At 40.5% G+C, this 15,782-nt stretch overlaps 1 protein-coding gene across 4 annotated transcripts in view; it reads right to left on the reverse strand.

Annotated features, from left to right (window-relative positions):
* Positions 1-6,504: 6,504 nt before the first annotated feature.
* The window catches only part of abcb11b (ATP-binding cassette, sub-family B (MDR/TAP), member 11b), a 29,878-nt gene continuing 20,600 nt past the window's right edge, over positions 6,505-15,782 (reverse strand). For 2 of the 4 annotated variants that reach the window (XM_038716782.1, XM_038716790.1), the window contains 5 exons: positions 12,045-12,201; positions 11,354-11,551; positions 9,639-9,845; positions 8,212-8,358; positions 6,505-7,745 (listed from right to left, as the gene is read on the reverse strand). In XM_038716782.1, the coding sequence (XP_038572710.1) occupies positions 7,545-7,745; positions 8,212-8,358; positions 9,639-9,845; positions 11,354-11,551; positions 12,045-12,201 (910 nt within the window). In that variant the 3' untranslated portion in view covers positions 6,505-7,544. Of the gene's footprint in view, positions 7,746-8,211; positions 8,359-9,638; positions 9,846-11,353; positions 11,552-12,044; positions 12,202-12,592; positions 12,652-15,782 lie in introns of those variants that run through there. The other 2 variants (XM_038716800.1, XM_038716809.1) reach the window with 2 other exon arrangements.

Raw genomic sequence — 15,782 nt, forward strand, 5'->3', positions numbered from 1 at the left:
GTTTTGCATTAAAACCGCTGGCACATATGTAGTGTCTGGTATATTTTGATGCTAAATGTTGCTGCTATCCAGATTATAATATGGGGTTTTCTGTGCTGTTTACCGGTGGGACCATTCATTTTCTGCAAAAGCAAACTTTGTGTAATCTCTGCGTCATTACTACTACTATTCCGTGTGTCATGTTGGCTAGCTATATCAGATAGAAGTATATCATATAACCATGAGGCATGCTGTAAAAAAGCAGTGCAAGGACTAATGCTGCATAAAAACACACTTCTCAAAATTCATTTTACTGGCTTCAGTGAGTTTCCCTATTTCTGAATACTGAGACTGCCCAAAAGCTGTTGCATTGTTGCAAAAAGTGTTTTCTATGTCCTTGCTGCATGCACATCATTGATTCTATGTAAATGAAAAATGTCTATTCCATGTTCAATCCCTGCCACGTTCTACCGAATCCTCCACACTCATTTTAAACTTATTACAGGATCCTCTTCTAATTCAGCCCCTTACTTTCCTCATCGTCACAGTCACTTTGTTATTGGTGCTGTAATAATGATTATGGTAATGACTGTCATCAGTAATGATGAAATTAGGCTTATGTTATATTGTAGCTCCTTTTCACTTCCCCCTGGGTTAATGATACATCTTCAAATATGGATTTATTTTTTACGATGACCACTGTAATTTCAGTTTTATGGGACTGTCCAGGTTTGAGCTTGACAGAAGATATGAAAGTTCAGCAGTTTTTAACACTGGCCCTGCCGTCTTGTGTTTAAGCTGGAAGAATCAAACCAAGGCCAGACACAAATTATAAGACCTAATGTCAGATTCAAGATAGAATTATGTAGAAAAACTAATCTGGGACCAAACAAATTCCCTTTGCTTACGCAGCTGCGTTAAATTGTGTTCGCATTTGGCATCACCGCACTGGTTGTTTTGTGTCTATTAAAAGGTCAAGCATGTATTCCCAGAATTAAATTCATATTCCGAGTTAACTGGACACTTCAACAGACCTGCTGTACAAATGAACGCCTTACAAGCACAACTGAGCTTTTGAGTCTCAAACAGCAGCACAAACTTACAGCCACTCATGAGCTCATAACCTCCAGCTGCTACTGTAGATCAAACAAGGAACTTTCTCTTTATGCTCTCTCTAACCTGAAGCCACGTCTCGTTTTAATTTCTTCTCTTCTCCTGAGTCTCTACCACATTTAAATTCCGACTCAAGACTCCACTGCCCTAAGCTATTGACAATGCGAAAAACAAGGGTCTCCTCCATCTTATTTACTGCTCCTGCGAGCTAACCAATTTGCTGGCCATCCTCTCAGTGAGCTGTAATGGCTTCTTGACTGTCAGCTCTTTAAACCCTCTAGAGACCAGCATGTCCATGCGTGCAGTAGGTGAGGCCAGGGCAGAAAGACAGTAAAACAAATTATCCTTATGGGAAATTAAGGGGAGATGTAATTATGAAAGACTCATGCAATAACCCATGTGAACACACCTGCCCCAAATAGTAACCAAATTACTTTTTGTTAGTTTACTTTGTGACCTAACCATCAATATTCTTATGGAGGCTTCAGGTTTTTAAGATTTTATGAGAAATTACCATTTGGGTTAGCCATGAGAAAAACTGTATTTACAATTAACACCTTCTTTTTTTCCTTTTTTTTTTTTACACCACGTTATTCTGTTTGCCTGTGTTGTGGTGTTTATGTGCGCACATACTGAGATCATATAAAACACCCAACAGACACGCATCAGTCAGCCTCCGGCGCCTGTGTTCATCAATCAGATTTGCATTGACATCACATGGCACAAAGTCAAACAGTGTCCTCTCGCTGAATGAATTGGCAGTAGGAGCCGCAAGATGAGATTGCATTTGAGGAATGCTAATTTACCAGGAGTCTGGGTCTGGAGATGTTGTGATTAAAGACTCAATTTCCCACAGGTCAGTGTGGTGTGATCACACATTACCACTAACTGACGGAGTGTCTCTGACATCTGCACTCCGACGGTACGGCTGTCACAAGCGGAGGCATCAGCAGCCATTTGCATGGAGTAGAGAATCAGGCGGATTAAATATTCCTGTCAGAGTCAAGAATTCATTCGGTCACGGAGTTCTTAAAAAGCTGTGTTATGCTATCAAACTGTTTATTCATGGTTTAGAAAAAAGTAGAGGGAGAGGCCTACAGCAGCTCTCCGCTAAGCCATGAAATGCTGCCATCTAGCATTATCGTCACATAGCAGGAAGCCCTGTCGTGCATTATTCCAACATGTGTCTCAGTGGATGGCATTTCAGAGCAGCAGGTATTCATGCGGTTGTGCTTTGCAATGCTGGTACTGAATAACACAAACAACACGTCTCCGAGCATTATCATCTTGTCATTTGAACAACTGACTGACAGTTACAAAATTGAATTACTGCTGTACACTTAAATGGCCATACAGTGATTTAACATGATTTAGCCTTTTTTAAAAATGCACATACACTTCACCAGCTTCTCCAAAGCATAATATTCATTTTTAGGTGGAATTCCCACACTCCCTTCCTGGTAGCATGTGATTTGTATTCATTTTTCTTGGGTGCTGAGAAAGAAACTCGCTTGAGATATGTAATCTATCACAGCGACCAATTCCTTGGCCTTATTTATCCATCAGTCATTTCATCAATATGTGGTAATGCAGTTCAAAGCAGGAGCCATTTTTGCTCATTTAGCATTCTAATGAGCCCCAAACCTGACATAAGGCTGTAAAGGTTATCATTAACTAAATAAAACAATAAATTCTCAAAAGTACAATATTGTTGGTTAAACAATTTAAATGGAATGGGAAAAGTAAAAATGAATCTAAAGCTTTACTTAAGTTACCGTTACCTGAAAACATTGCACGTGAGCCCTTTAAGCTATCTAGCTATTAAAACTACACCTGCCAGGGCAGGTAATGTTCATCATTTATCATCTATCCATATACTGCTGTAGCATCATCATTTTAGCCATTAAGTTAATGCTAACAAAGTCAGCTACCTATTAGAAGGTACGTCCCGTATTATTGGGCTATTTTGGTTTGTCCCATTATGGACCTCCCATTGTCCCGTAAATTGACGGCTAATCTACTCTGTAATCGTCAGACTTCACTCTTACAGATCCGACATAATCCGATATAACAGCAGCAGCAGATCATATGCTGCCATGTGATATCACCTGTCATAGTCCCCCTCATGAGCATCAGTTGTACGTAAAGCGTAAATACTAATAATCCTGTTGAAAAAAAAAAAAAAAATTTAAAAAATGTGGTGGGCCTTTTGGCATGTGCAAAAAATAGATAAACCTGCGGGGGGGGGGGGTCTGTGCAGCTATTACAACCAATGTGAAGCAAAAAAATTCAGCGGTGACTCCTCAAAGGCCTTCTGTACTTTATGCTGTCAGGAATTCTCAATTGGCCAGCATGCTTCCACAGAAATGCACCCGGAAGCCACACTAGCTAAAGGTGCGAGCAGTATCGGTGCATTCTTTGTGACACCTACTGTGGAAAATGACAAAATCGCGGCAAGTGAAGCCTAAATTTGGACTCAGCTGCAACAGCACAGCCTGTCTTGTTAAGCTCGATGGTGCTTTGTTTCATAACTCAAATGTTGTGAAGAAGATGCACATGGGAAGATCGAAAGTTGAGATGATTCCAATGAATATTTCAGGAACAAAGACTGTGGGGGATATCTTGAATGATCTATCCTCGACCAAAGGTCAGCCAGTGTTTTCCTCAGTTGCAACAGATGCCCTAAAACAAGAGAAATAGAAAAATGTTTCCAGTATGAATGAGAGATTTCTCTGTCTGATGGAGTGCAGTGCAAATTACTCATGACTTCTGAAGACAGTGATGAAACTACACACGACAAACGTCAAGCTCCCATAAACTGTCTGGAAAAGCCCAAACTGGATACTGGACAGATCACATCTTATGCAGCAGATAAGGCCAATGTCAGCTTTGGAAAACACCACTCCGTTTACCAGTTACTGAGCAGTGCCAACAATCGCATTTGGACACCTGCAAGCACACCAGCGATCATCTATCAGTAGAAACTGAGTTAGTGGTTTTAAAGATCTACAGACACTTCTCAGTATCTGTATCTACAATTTGGTGTGCAATTCTGCGTCAAGAAAAAACTGGAGCTGCTGAGATTCTAAAAAAAGCTGAAGGAAACAAAGCCCTGCAAACATAGATGTTTACGAGGAATCCCAGAAGTTCAAAATGAAGACGCTTGTGGAAACGGGACAGCTTTTATGGATACCAAGCATAAAGGTCGAAGCAGCAACGGGACTTTGTGAAGTTCTATAAAATCGTTATGTGAGGAGCTAGCTATGAGGAGCTAACCAGGGGCCTGTACCACGAAGCGAGCTCAACATACCCAGCGTTTCCCAATCCAGCCATGAACGCGTTCACATAAGAGGGGTGCAGGCATGAACAAGTCTACTGGCATCAGAGTGTCATATTTCACAAACGAAGAGCAAACTGTAACAATACAGAAATACGACATGGTGTAACACAGCTGCAGCGGACAATGCCTAAATGAACAGGCGTGGTCTATAATAATGCGTTGATTTGATGTGTTCTTTTGGCGTATAAGGAAATTTTAGCCTTATTCGTTCAGCTCAGCTGTGTGTCGGCGTTTCCACATTAAAAGACTCGGGCACTGAATAAGTGGTTGTTCCACCTCACTTTAAAGAACTTCTCGTCACTTCAAACATGAGATGAATTCTTTTAACACACTCAAGTGTTTCAAACATTGTTCGAAATTAACTTCATAAAGCAACAAAACCAAAAAGCCATTGTAAAATGTGCTCAAATAGTGGTTAAAAGACTGAATCTCAACATTTAGGCTACTAAAAACTCACCTCAAAAGGTGGGGCGGAACATGTGATAGCCTGTAGGAAAGCTACTAACCTAAAATAAACGGCCTACGTTCATCTTAAAATTTATTTAAATATCCCTACCAAGCTGCTCCATAATATTCAGCCTCAAAAAAGAAAAATGAAAAAGTTTCTCCGCATCACCACAGCAAACATGTAAACAGCCTATAAAACAGTCTGCCACCGTCATGATACTGAAAACCCAGGGTTAATTGTTGAAGTTATCTGGATAAGCTCAAATCCTGCTTCGTGGTACTGGCCCCTGGAGCAGGTGGTGGCTTCCCTCACAACGGCAGAGAAAGTCATTATGTACAAACTCTATGAAGAGTTTTGTGCTAGCAAAGAAGAGGGTGTTGCTGTAAAGGTTTACTCACATTACATAATAAAATAGTTTTAGTAGAGCTAAATGGAATATACAATATCTTTGCCTTTCCATTCCATCCAACAAGAACATGAATATACTGTGCACTGTATATTTACACAACACCATACACACAGCGCCGTCGCACTGTCTACTGAACAAAAGGTGGTGCTTTTTGCCCCTTATTTGGAAGTGCTATCCCTACCATAAAATGCTCTCTGTGTTTAGCTACCAGTTTCTTCAGGAAAGCTAGCCAGTCAAATAACTCTAGTCTGAAAATAGGGTATACATAAATTATTAAAGTTTTGTTAATACAAAAAAAGGAACTCTGGGAATAAAATACAAGTCTGAAATAATTAGAGTAAATTATTTTTATCAACTACTGGAGTTGAAGGGAAAGAGCATTTTTACCCGCCGATTGGAGGTTGAGAGAAAAGTATAAAGCTTTACTATTCTCTTTTGTTTTTTATTCCATTTAATAATGTAATTGATTGAAATATTAACAAATGGATTCAGTTATGTTTGACTTTGTTGGCTTCAAGAATCCACAGTTTTTAATGACGCCCTGCCATTAAAATGTTTAGTTACTGGTGCAATAGCAATCAAATTTCACAATGCAGTAAACAACCAGATTCATTATCCTTTTCAAAATGTCCATGTTTGCTTATTGTTTGCTTCTGACTTTGATTTCCCAACAGAATGAATACAATGGGATTTGGCAGTCAGCTGTCAAATATTAGATGTTGATGTGTCCTTGAACACACCGCTAGTTAGTTGAGTTTTAAATTAGCCCCTGCTTCTAAAAGAAAATTGGCCCTGCCTGCACACTCACGGTCCAACCACACAGGTGTTTTCACTTATTTGGCTGATTAGAAGGACTCTGTGAATTGTGTGGATGTGGAGGCTGTTAAGATGGGAAATATTCCACCTCAATTAGCCTTTTTAGTCCATAGAGTCCAAACACCTCAGGTAAGCACTAATTAGCTGAACTGAAAACACCTGTGAGGTGGGCCTTTTTAAAATGCTTAAAATATTAATAAAGATACATAATGTATCTAAAAATAACTGCTGATGGTAAACTGATTTGTACAACAAATCTTGTTGGATTTTAAAATCCTTGGTATATAAACCAATATCCACACCTGCAGAATGTGTGTCATGACTTTTCAGTAGATGCCCATGTTAAGAAACAAACATGTGGCAGTTTATCAGAGCTCACTGATAAATGAGGTCACACACTTTGATGGTTTCATTTGATTTTATTATTTCCACATAAAACGTAAAAAACTGGACCATCTGTACAGCATTACAGTCACGATCAGATGACAGTGACAACCAAACACACATTCTGGAGCTGGCTGGGAGGAGGAATACAATTGATGAAGCAATTAAACAGAATTATTTAGAAACACAGTCTTATGTAAGACACAATTTCATTTTGAATGGTTTCTGTCTAATAAAAATGGGAAGGAAAAGAAATTTGACATTTGGGGGAAATGTACTTATATGCTTTCTTGCTGAGGATTAGATGAGTATGTAACTTAGCTTAAAGACTGGAGGCAGGGGCAAACAGTTGGGCGGGGTCCATCCAACTTCTCACTTGGTTGAGAAAGTTGTGGTTTTACTGGAGTCATGTGCTATAGCGTGTTAAATGGTGAGCTTTAAAGGTGCTAGAAGGCAAAATTCTTTCTTCTTTGGACAAAGCCAGGCTAGCTGGTATGTGTATTATTCGTATCCCTCTCGGCAAGGAGAACAGTGACCACCATCTGTGGAGTCTTTGCCACAACTGCGTTGTGTGTGGGCATGAATAATATTAATGATAATCAGGGTGAATCCATCATGGTATGACATTCAACTCCTTCATGTCTGTTGATTTATTTTTGGTCGTCAAACCAGCTTATAGGCACGTTGCCACTAACCAAAGGAAAGTGGTGAATTGTGGGATGCACTTAGCTCTGCATCAAGTGTGGGTTATGTGTACTCTTTTTGGCAACATTTCCCTGCCACCTGGTGCTTAAGAATGCAAGTGTGGGTACAGGAACAGACCCAGTGTCCAAGAGATAAAAAGTTGTATAAACATAACAGAAAGACAATGCTACCTTAAAATACCATAGAAAACCCTTCTCTACATGACAGGATCCCTAACTAGCAGGTGTAAACTTTGTGATTGAAAGTACAGCATACTTCAGTCCCAGCCTCTCTCGGCATATGGCAGTCAACCCTCCTTACAATCGGTTCTCTTGGCTGCCTTGCTAATTGGCTGCCGTTTCCCTGAGCAGTTAGCTGATTGGTGCTCCTGTGGTAACCAGCTTGTAGTAGGCTCCCTTCAGGGCCATGAGCTGGTTGTGCGTTCCTTTCTCAACCAAAAAGCCCCTGGACATGACAGCGATAATGTCAGACTTCTGAATGGTAGACAGGCGATGGGCGATAACGATGCAGGTCCGGCCCTCTCTGGCTTTGTCCAGGGCCTCTTGCACAGTCTGTCACGGGCATGAAAACACACACGTGAGGCACAGATTCATACACAGGCAGAACCAATCAGCAGGTCTCCCACACAGCAGACACACACGTTGTATAATTATAGCAATTTCACAATCATGCATTGATTACTATCATTAGAATGTTCCAGTGCATCAGTGCACCGCAGAGGCCTCTTTGCTCCTCAGCGTGGTTCAGCCTTTTGAGTTGGGCAAGCTTTTGCATAGGCACGCAGACCATATTAATCTCAAGGAGGATCTACTGGAGGGTTGATATGAACTGTGAGCTGCTAGTGATAATAATAGAGATGATGAATGATAATGATGTTAATGATAATAATAATTAACTGCTTGCTCTTCTTGCTCTCTGCGCCCGAAGAATATCAAGCAGCTGCACTGTACTGGGATATATGGAGTGTGTGGACTCAGCAAACGATGGCGGTGCTGTTCAGAGTTCATCGAAGCGTACCTTCTCGCTCTCAGTGTCCAGGGCAGAGGTGGCCTCGTCCAGGAGCAGGATCTTGGGGTCACGTAGGATCGCCCTGGCGATGGCGATGCGCTGCTTCTGACCGCGAGACAACTGAGAACCCTGGGCACCGACATTCGTGTCGTATTTCTGAGACAGGAAGCAAGAACATTTATATTAAATGAAGACTCAAATCCCCATTTGGACATTATTTGTTTTGAAGCTAAAAATCATGAGTTCTCTCTCAGCCTCAGACCTCTCTCACTTCCCCAGGGCCCTTTCTTAATGGAACTTTTCATAACTTGCCCTCAGACTTTCTGGCCTTTCACCATCACCTGGGACTGTATGCACAACACATCCTAAGGCTAAACATAGTTCCTACCAGGCCAAGTCTCTCCTAAAAATAAAGGTCTGTTAGACCTAACTTTTGTCTGAGATAAGTTGAAGGCAGTCTAGAGGACTCCTAAGTACTGTAGACCTAGACCGACAAATCGACCAAGCTGATATATCATCCCAGCATCAGGTGCTTATTCAAAGGCTACGTTCTGACTGTAGGCCAATGCGACCCATATATGTTTTTTTGCTCATATGTGACTCAGATCTGATCTTTTTATAACGATGTGAACAGGACAAGTCACAATCTGATCTTTTCCTGTTCGGATTTGGGCCACTTTCATATGTGGTGCACAGTGGACAGAGAGAGAGTCGGAGGGAGAGACTTGTGGGGCTGTTGTGTTGTCCAGTGCCAGGAACCGTGATCAAGCGAACAGAAAGTTGTTTACTATAATTAATAAAATAATTTGAGAGAAATGTGACCCGTGAGAGGACAATGAAATACGGGAGTCTCCTGTGAAAATTGTGAGAGATAGCAAATAGGAGCTAACATCTGTGGATCCTTGTACTTCTGTACGACAGTGTGCTGCATGTGACGTCATGATGTTGTTCTGCGCATGCGGGTCATTTTCAGGCCGCGGACAGTACACACTGGAATCTCATTTGGGCCACATTTAAGCAATAATGTGAACTGTCAAACAAAAAAATCAAATCTGGGAACATTGAGCATTAAGGCCTGCAGTCTGAACATAGCCAAAGTTGCTCTCAGCTTTGTGAATAGCTGTTCTTAGCTCTGAAATAGTCTTAGCTAGGAAATTCTTTGCTGGAACAATTAGGAGGGCTCCTTATTACACCTGCTCCTCATTTACACATCAAGCAACGCCTGTGTCCCTCATCAACCTCAGTGCGTGAATATATACCAGCCTCTCTCCCCTCTGCAATTCTCCAAACCATCTATTATGCCCTTGTTCTGTTTATGATCTCTGCCCCTGTTTACCTGTTCCCCTTTCACATTTTGTGAACACGGACAAAGTAAACCCAATTTTAAGTCCACCCCTCACTCACCACAAACATTACACACAATATGTCCACAGTACCTCAGGAAGCGATATGACAAAGTCGTGAAGTTGTGCTTTCTTGGCGGCGGAGATGACCTCATTCATGCCAATTTCCCGTGAGTTGTCCCCGTACTTGATGTTCTCTGCGATGCTGCAGTCAAACAAGATAGGCTCCTGGGACACGATGCCAATCTTGGAGCGCAGGAAGGGTACATTGACACGAGTCGAGTCATGGCCATCAATCAGCTGCAGGAAACGATGGATTTTACCATTAGCAGAAAGCAATAAAATAATCAAAGACAGGAAATACAATCCATTTAATGAGCTATCATAATACCATCTCTATTGTAATTTGTCTTTTAGCTATGCAGAGGCGATACTGTCCTCTTTTAATCTCAGACAGAGAATCAGGAATACAGGTTTGCAGACCACTTCCAACTCAATTAAGGCCATTTGAATCTTGGCAGGAATCCCTTACTGGCACAAAGGCAGACCTCCATCCTGGGTAGAGTGACCCCTCCCTTTTATATTTTAAATAAAGCACAGTCAGCATAAATGTCTGATTGATAAATGAAATGAAGTCATAGAAGAGTCAGAAATACTTCAATCACCAAGTACATTCAATGTCCAGCAATTAGTCTTTGACTTTGAAAAATTACAGTTTTTAACTTTATACAGTGACACTCGAGGTACAACTGAGCCGCACTGTTTATCCTGACATGACTTGATTTTTTTGGCCTAAACACAAAACTGACATATCTTTACCTTTTTATAAAGTTAATATGGCTAACGTGTTAGCAAAGCCATTTGTTTCAGAGTTTTTGTTGTTAAACAGCTCCCTGCTCGGAATGTAAATGATGACACGCTTTTGGGGAGTCCAAAACAATTACTTAAAAGATGCTAAAAGGCTCTGTAGAGGTGAACTGCAGTGTCTGCTGATCATTCTCCTCTGGGTTTATCGTTACCTTTCACATACAAGTACAGCAGTCATGTGTATTCACATAAAAATACTATTTACAGTTGTTTTAAGCAAAAGTTGAAATAACTTGTACTCTGTTTAAAGTAATAGTTCACACCTTGAAGCAGTACTCCAGATTTTAAGTAATGACTTGTGAGAGACGCACAAGAAAAATGTTCAAAACTGAAACAGCACAGGTCGATTTTCTGACTTTTAGCCCTTTAGTATGAGCTTTAGTATAAGTCTTAACTCGAAGCTGAAGACATCAGGGTTAATTTTAGAAAGTATCTTCCAGAACACACAGAAGACTGCACAACTCTCTTTACAGGCTTCATAGTGCTGAATAAATAAAAATAAATAAACTTAATGTGTGAAATCGGTGGAATGCCACTTTAAGTAAAAGTATGCAAGTATTAGTAGAAAACATTACTTAAAGGTCCAATAAAATAAAAGCCCCAAGTTGCTTGTTGTTGTTATTGTATATTATGATATTGGAATAGTTTTTACTAATGCATTCAAATATAAGCCCTAGCTGTACTGTTGGGCAGTTAAATCTATAAAAATAAATTTATCACATATTTTGAATGTATGTAAAATCTTAATTTGACAGGTAACAAGTAACTATAAGCAAAATGTAGTGGAGTAAAAAGTATAAACTCTGCTGTGAAGTACTGTAGAAGGACAACTCATAATAATACTGAAAATTGTACCATTTACAGGATGTCCTGTGAAACTATTCATAATAGACTTTACATCCAATGTACATAGGCAGTATTTTGCTGTGTGTCCTACTCACCACTCTGCCGTGGTCAGGATCATAAAACCTCTCCAGCAGCTGCACGCTGGTGCTCTTCCCGCAGCCGCTGCTGCCCACAAAGGCCAGCGTCTGGCCGGGCTTCACAGACACATTCAGCCCATTCAGGACCTGGATGTCTGGCCTGGTGGGGTAGGTGAACTTACAGTCAATAAATTCAATGTTCCCTTGGAAGTTATCCTGAAAATTAAGTGGAGTGAGGGAGGGAGAATAAACAACAAAAAAGCACAAAGGTTAGTGTAGGTTTTTAGTGTGTTAGGCTGCCACCCGATGTGCGAAAAGCCAGGTTAGACTCTCCTATAAACACAGGTAGTTAAGAGTCTCATTTAATTTAATCTTTAACAGTTGTCTTATGAGGGTTTTTAATTCTTCAAAAAGTCTTCTGAAGGCCTCTGCGTACTGGTATTTTCAGGAAATTGCTATTTTCTTTTGGATGTACAATATCTGATAAAAGGACTAACAATTCTTCCTTGTCTCCTCCTTCCATCTACACATCTTTCTTTCATGACTGATGTAAAATTAATAGGCAAAACAATAAAGGAATAAGAAATCAGATGTTTCATCTGGATTCCCTCCTGAATCTATCATGGCGGCAGCACTAATTTTTTTATACACTCTACATGCAATGTGGCTGCATAGCACATAACATATAGCATAACATTTGCCCTCCTACCCATTTCTCTCCCTTTTCGCTGTAGACGCTGATCTGAGGCACACGGTCCAGCAGCTGGAAGAAACGCGCTGCTGAAATCTTGGCTTTGGCGTAGTCTGGGGTGTAAGAGGAAGCTCTGCCGAGGGCTGTGCCACTGGTGACTATGGCAGAGATGACCCTGCCAAAGAAATCAACATGAAGTAATTTATCAGTCAATACCTTTTTACCTCCAGTGGCTCACCACAGGGTTGTGTTCTCCTTCTCCTGGTAAAATGGATTTATTTTTTAATTAAGTTTCTGATACCATTTATGGACTAGCTTTTTTAGCAATTAGCTGTTGAATTTAGAGCCCGACCGATATGGGTTTTTGGGGGCCGATGCTGATATTAAAGTGAAAAAGAGCCGATTTATGAGCCGATATTTAGATTTAGAGAATGATTTGGATAGTAGAGCCCTTTACTGTATAAACTACACTTAGAACAGGCTGATATTGAAAGCTGGTATGTATGTGGGCTATAAAACATTTCTTAAATGGATTATGTTAATAAAATAGATTACCGTCTCAAAAAGTGAACATGTTGCGCATCAATAAATATTTGTCGCTGGAATGTGCAACTTTTTCAGCCATCTGTAAACAGAGAGAGAATAAGCATGCTATTTCACTTTACACATAATCTGCCATAATTCCAATGTTGCATATTCACATGTAGTTTATCCCTTTACCAGCACGCTTCTGACCAAAGCTACGAGAAACCATTTCTCATCATCTGTCTAAATCATGCCGTCTATGATACAGTGAGCTGCTGTTGAATGCATCTAATACAACATGGCTCTCTACAAGGAGGACTTGTAACTTTGAGATTTCATTTAACTAAGTTATAACTATAACCAGAGCCGTTACGGCTCGGACAGCGTTTCACACATAGACTGTATATATAAAAAGGTTTCACATATACAATGTCACAAAAATAGCCTGAGCTACAGGAAGCAGCTCACGTTTATTTACCCAGCATGGGCTAGCTCAAATAGTGGCATCGGCAGCTACCAGTGGCATTTCCAGTGGCAGCTTGAGATGCCACCATAGACTGTATATGCCACAGATTTTTCCTGAGTTGTCATGGCACCTTTCACCATTTATGTGGTATTTCTGGTAACCCTGAAATGCCAGATTCACCCAGGCACCTGCCGTTGTTTGTGTTGGATTTCTGGTTGCAATCTAATGTTACGATACCATGGCATCAACGTTAGGTCACCACTGATTTACCGTGAGATGCCATGGCATCTGCCGCTGAATCAATCAATAAATAAACCTGGACCGAGAGAAATATGTTAGCAACAGTAGTTTATTATGCAGTGTATATAATATTGTGCATTTCTTCATGTAAACAGCAAGAGTCACGCTTAATGTACGCATTGTTTGGTGCAATACAGTTGGTTAACCTAGGTAATTATTGTGTGTGCAGAGTTGATACTGTTAGCACTATATTTTTAATATTAAATTCATATTTAATGTGGTTTTCATAGTAATAGATCTGTTTTGCCTTTCTACCAGCAGGTGGCAGTATTTAAGTGAATGTCCGGTTTGTGTCTTTGTGTTTTAAATCCAGGTTACTGATACAGATGTATTTATTATTCTTCATTTCATTTGTTTTTTATTATTAGGATTTATTTGTAATCAGTTACCATCTTCATTCACCCACAGCTCAGCGTTAAACCTGCATGCCCTTCTGTTCTAACTTCTTCAGTTCTGACTTAAGAAGTCCTTTGGATGAGGGATGAAACGTCTTCCAGTATCTTCAGCCAAGTCCAGTTGTCCTTGACTTTAACCTTTGTTGGGTAACTATGACCTGGATGACTGAGAATCTTCACAGACATCTCTAAAGAGTCTGGTCTCCACCAATCCGCAGTCAGACTGTGTACAAATGGAGGAACTTGAAGACCACTGCTACCCTGCATAGGAAGGTCACGGAGGAACCCAGACTTGCTTCTAAGCAACAAAATACCTCTCTAACATTAGTTAATGTCAATGTTTAGTAAGTCCAACTTCAGGAGAATACTGAACAATGGTGTGCTTGACAGGGCTGCAAGGAGAAAGCCACTCCTTTCCTAAAGAAACATTCGTGCCTATCTGCAGTTTGCTCAAGATTATGTTTGGCAAAAGGAAAACATTCCAGCGTAATAACCTTATTCCATCTGTGAAACATTGTGATGGTGGTCATGATCTGGACTTGTTGTGTTACATGTGGGCCAGGAGGGCTAGCCATTGTTGATGGAACAATAAATTCTGAATTTTAATACCAAATTCTCAATGAAAAGTTCAGGACATCTGTCCATGAACTGAATAAGAGAACGTGGGTCATACAGCAAGACAACTACCCTTAGCACACAAGTTGCTCTACCAAAAAAGGGTTAAAGAAGAATAAACGTGACTCTTATAATACTGCCACCTGCTGGTAGAAAGGCAAAACAGATCTATTACTATGAAAACCACATTAAATATGAATTTAATATTAAAAATATATTGCAGTAACAACTCTGCACACACAATAATTACCTAGGTTAACCAACTGTATTGCACCAAACAATGCGTACATTAAGCGTGACTCTTGCTGTTTACATGAAGAAATGCACAATATTATATACACTGCATAATAAACTACTGTTGCTAACATATTTCTCTCGGTCCAGGTTTATTTATTGATTGATTCAGCGGCAGATGCCATGGCATCTCACGGTAAATCAGTGGCGACCTAACGTACACAAACAGCGGCAGATGCCGTGGTATCGTAACATTAGATTGCAACCAGAAATCCAACACAAACAACGGCAGGTGCCTGGGTGAATCTGTGGCAATCTGTGGGTGAAAGGTGCCGTGGCACCTCAGGGAAAACCTGTGGCATTTTTAGATTGCCACCGGAAATACCACATAAACAGCGAAAGGTGCCGTGGCATATCAGGAAAAATCTGAGGCATATACGGTCTATGGTGGCATCTCAAGCTGCCACCGGAAATGCCACTGGTAGCTGCCGATGTCACTATTTGAGCTAGCTGTCTCTCTATTCACATGTCCACTCTGGTTTAATAATTTCAGACACACTGACTAACTGCAGACAGGCGGCTCGCAGGTATATTTAGAATAAATAATAACCAGAAACTATAGTTTAACGCTCCTCCACTGATAAACATGGCATTAGCTTTGTGGCTAATTCAGAAACGGACAGCGTTAGCTGCAGTAACGTTCCGTGATTTTAGAAGTGATAACCTAGAGACAAATGTGAACTGCCACACTGTTTGGTTTCTATATTCTGTAGTAAGCTCAGGTAAACTCCAGTCAGCTGATTTTTTTTTTCTTCTGTGGTTTTTGCGGTGAGACAGTGTTGTTAACAGGGGAGCTGCAGCTGGTCGCCCTCTGGTGGGCAACCTATGCAACACCCATGACATCAGTGAAGGATCTGACTGTTTCTTTTTTAATTGTCATATATCTGCCGTTATAAACGGACGATGCCGATTAAACGCAATTAGCTCATATCGGCCGATAATATCAGCCGGCCGATAAATCGGTCGGGCTCTAGTTAAATTATTGTCATTCTGTAATTACATCTCTATATAGTAGTTTTTATTGGTTTTTACATAAGATTCTACACATGTGAGTGATTGACAGCTAACAATGCAGAATGTAATGCAGCATTTCTGTTTGTAATTTGATCTCATTGATATCAGCCTCACTGTTCAGTCTCCAACAGCTGTATTAACCCTGTG

Source organism: Micropterus salmoides, unplaced genomic scaffold (assembly GCF_014851395.1).
Source record: "Micropterus salmoides isolate LMB-PRFRI ecotype aquatic unplaced genomic scaffold, ASM1485139v1 Ms_hic_scaffold_1, whole genome shotgun sequence".
Taxonomy (NCBI): Eukaryota; Metazoa; Chordata; class Actinopteri; order Centrarchiformes; family Centrarchidae; genus Micropterus; species Micropterus salmoides.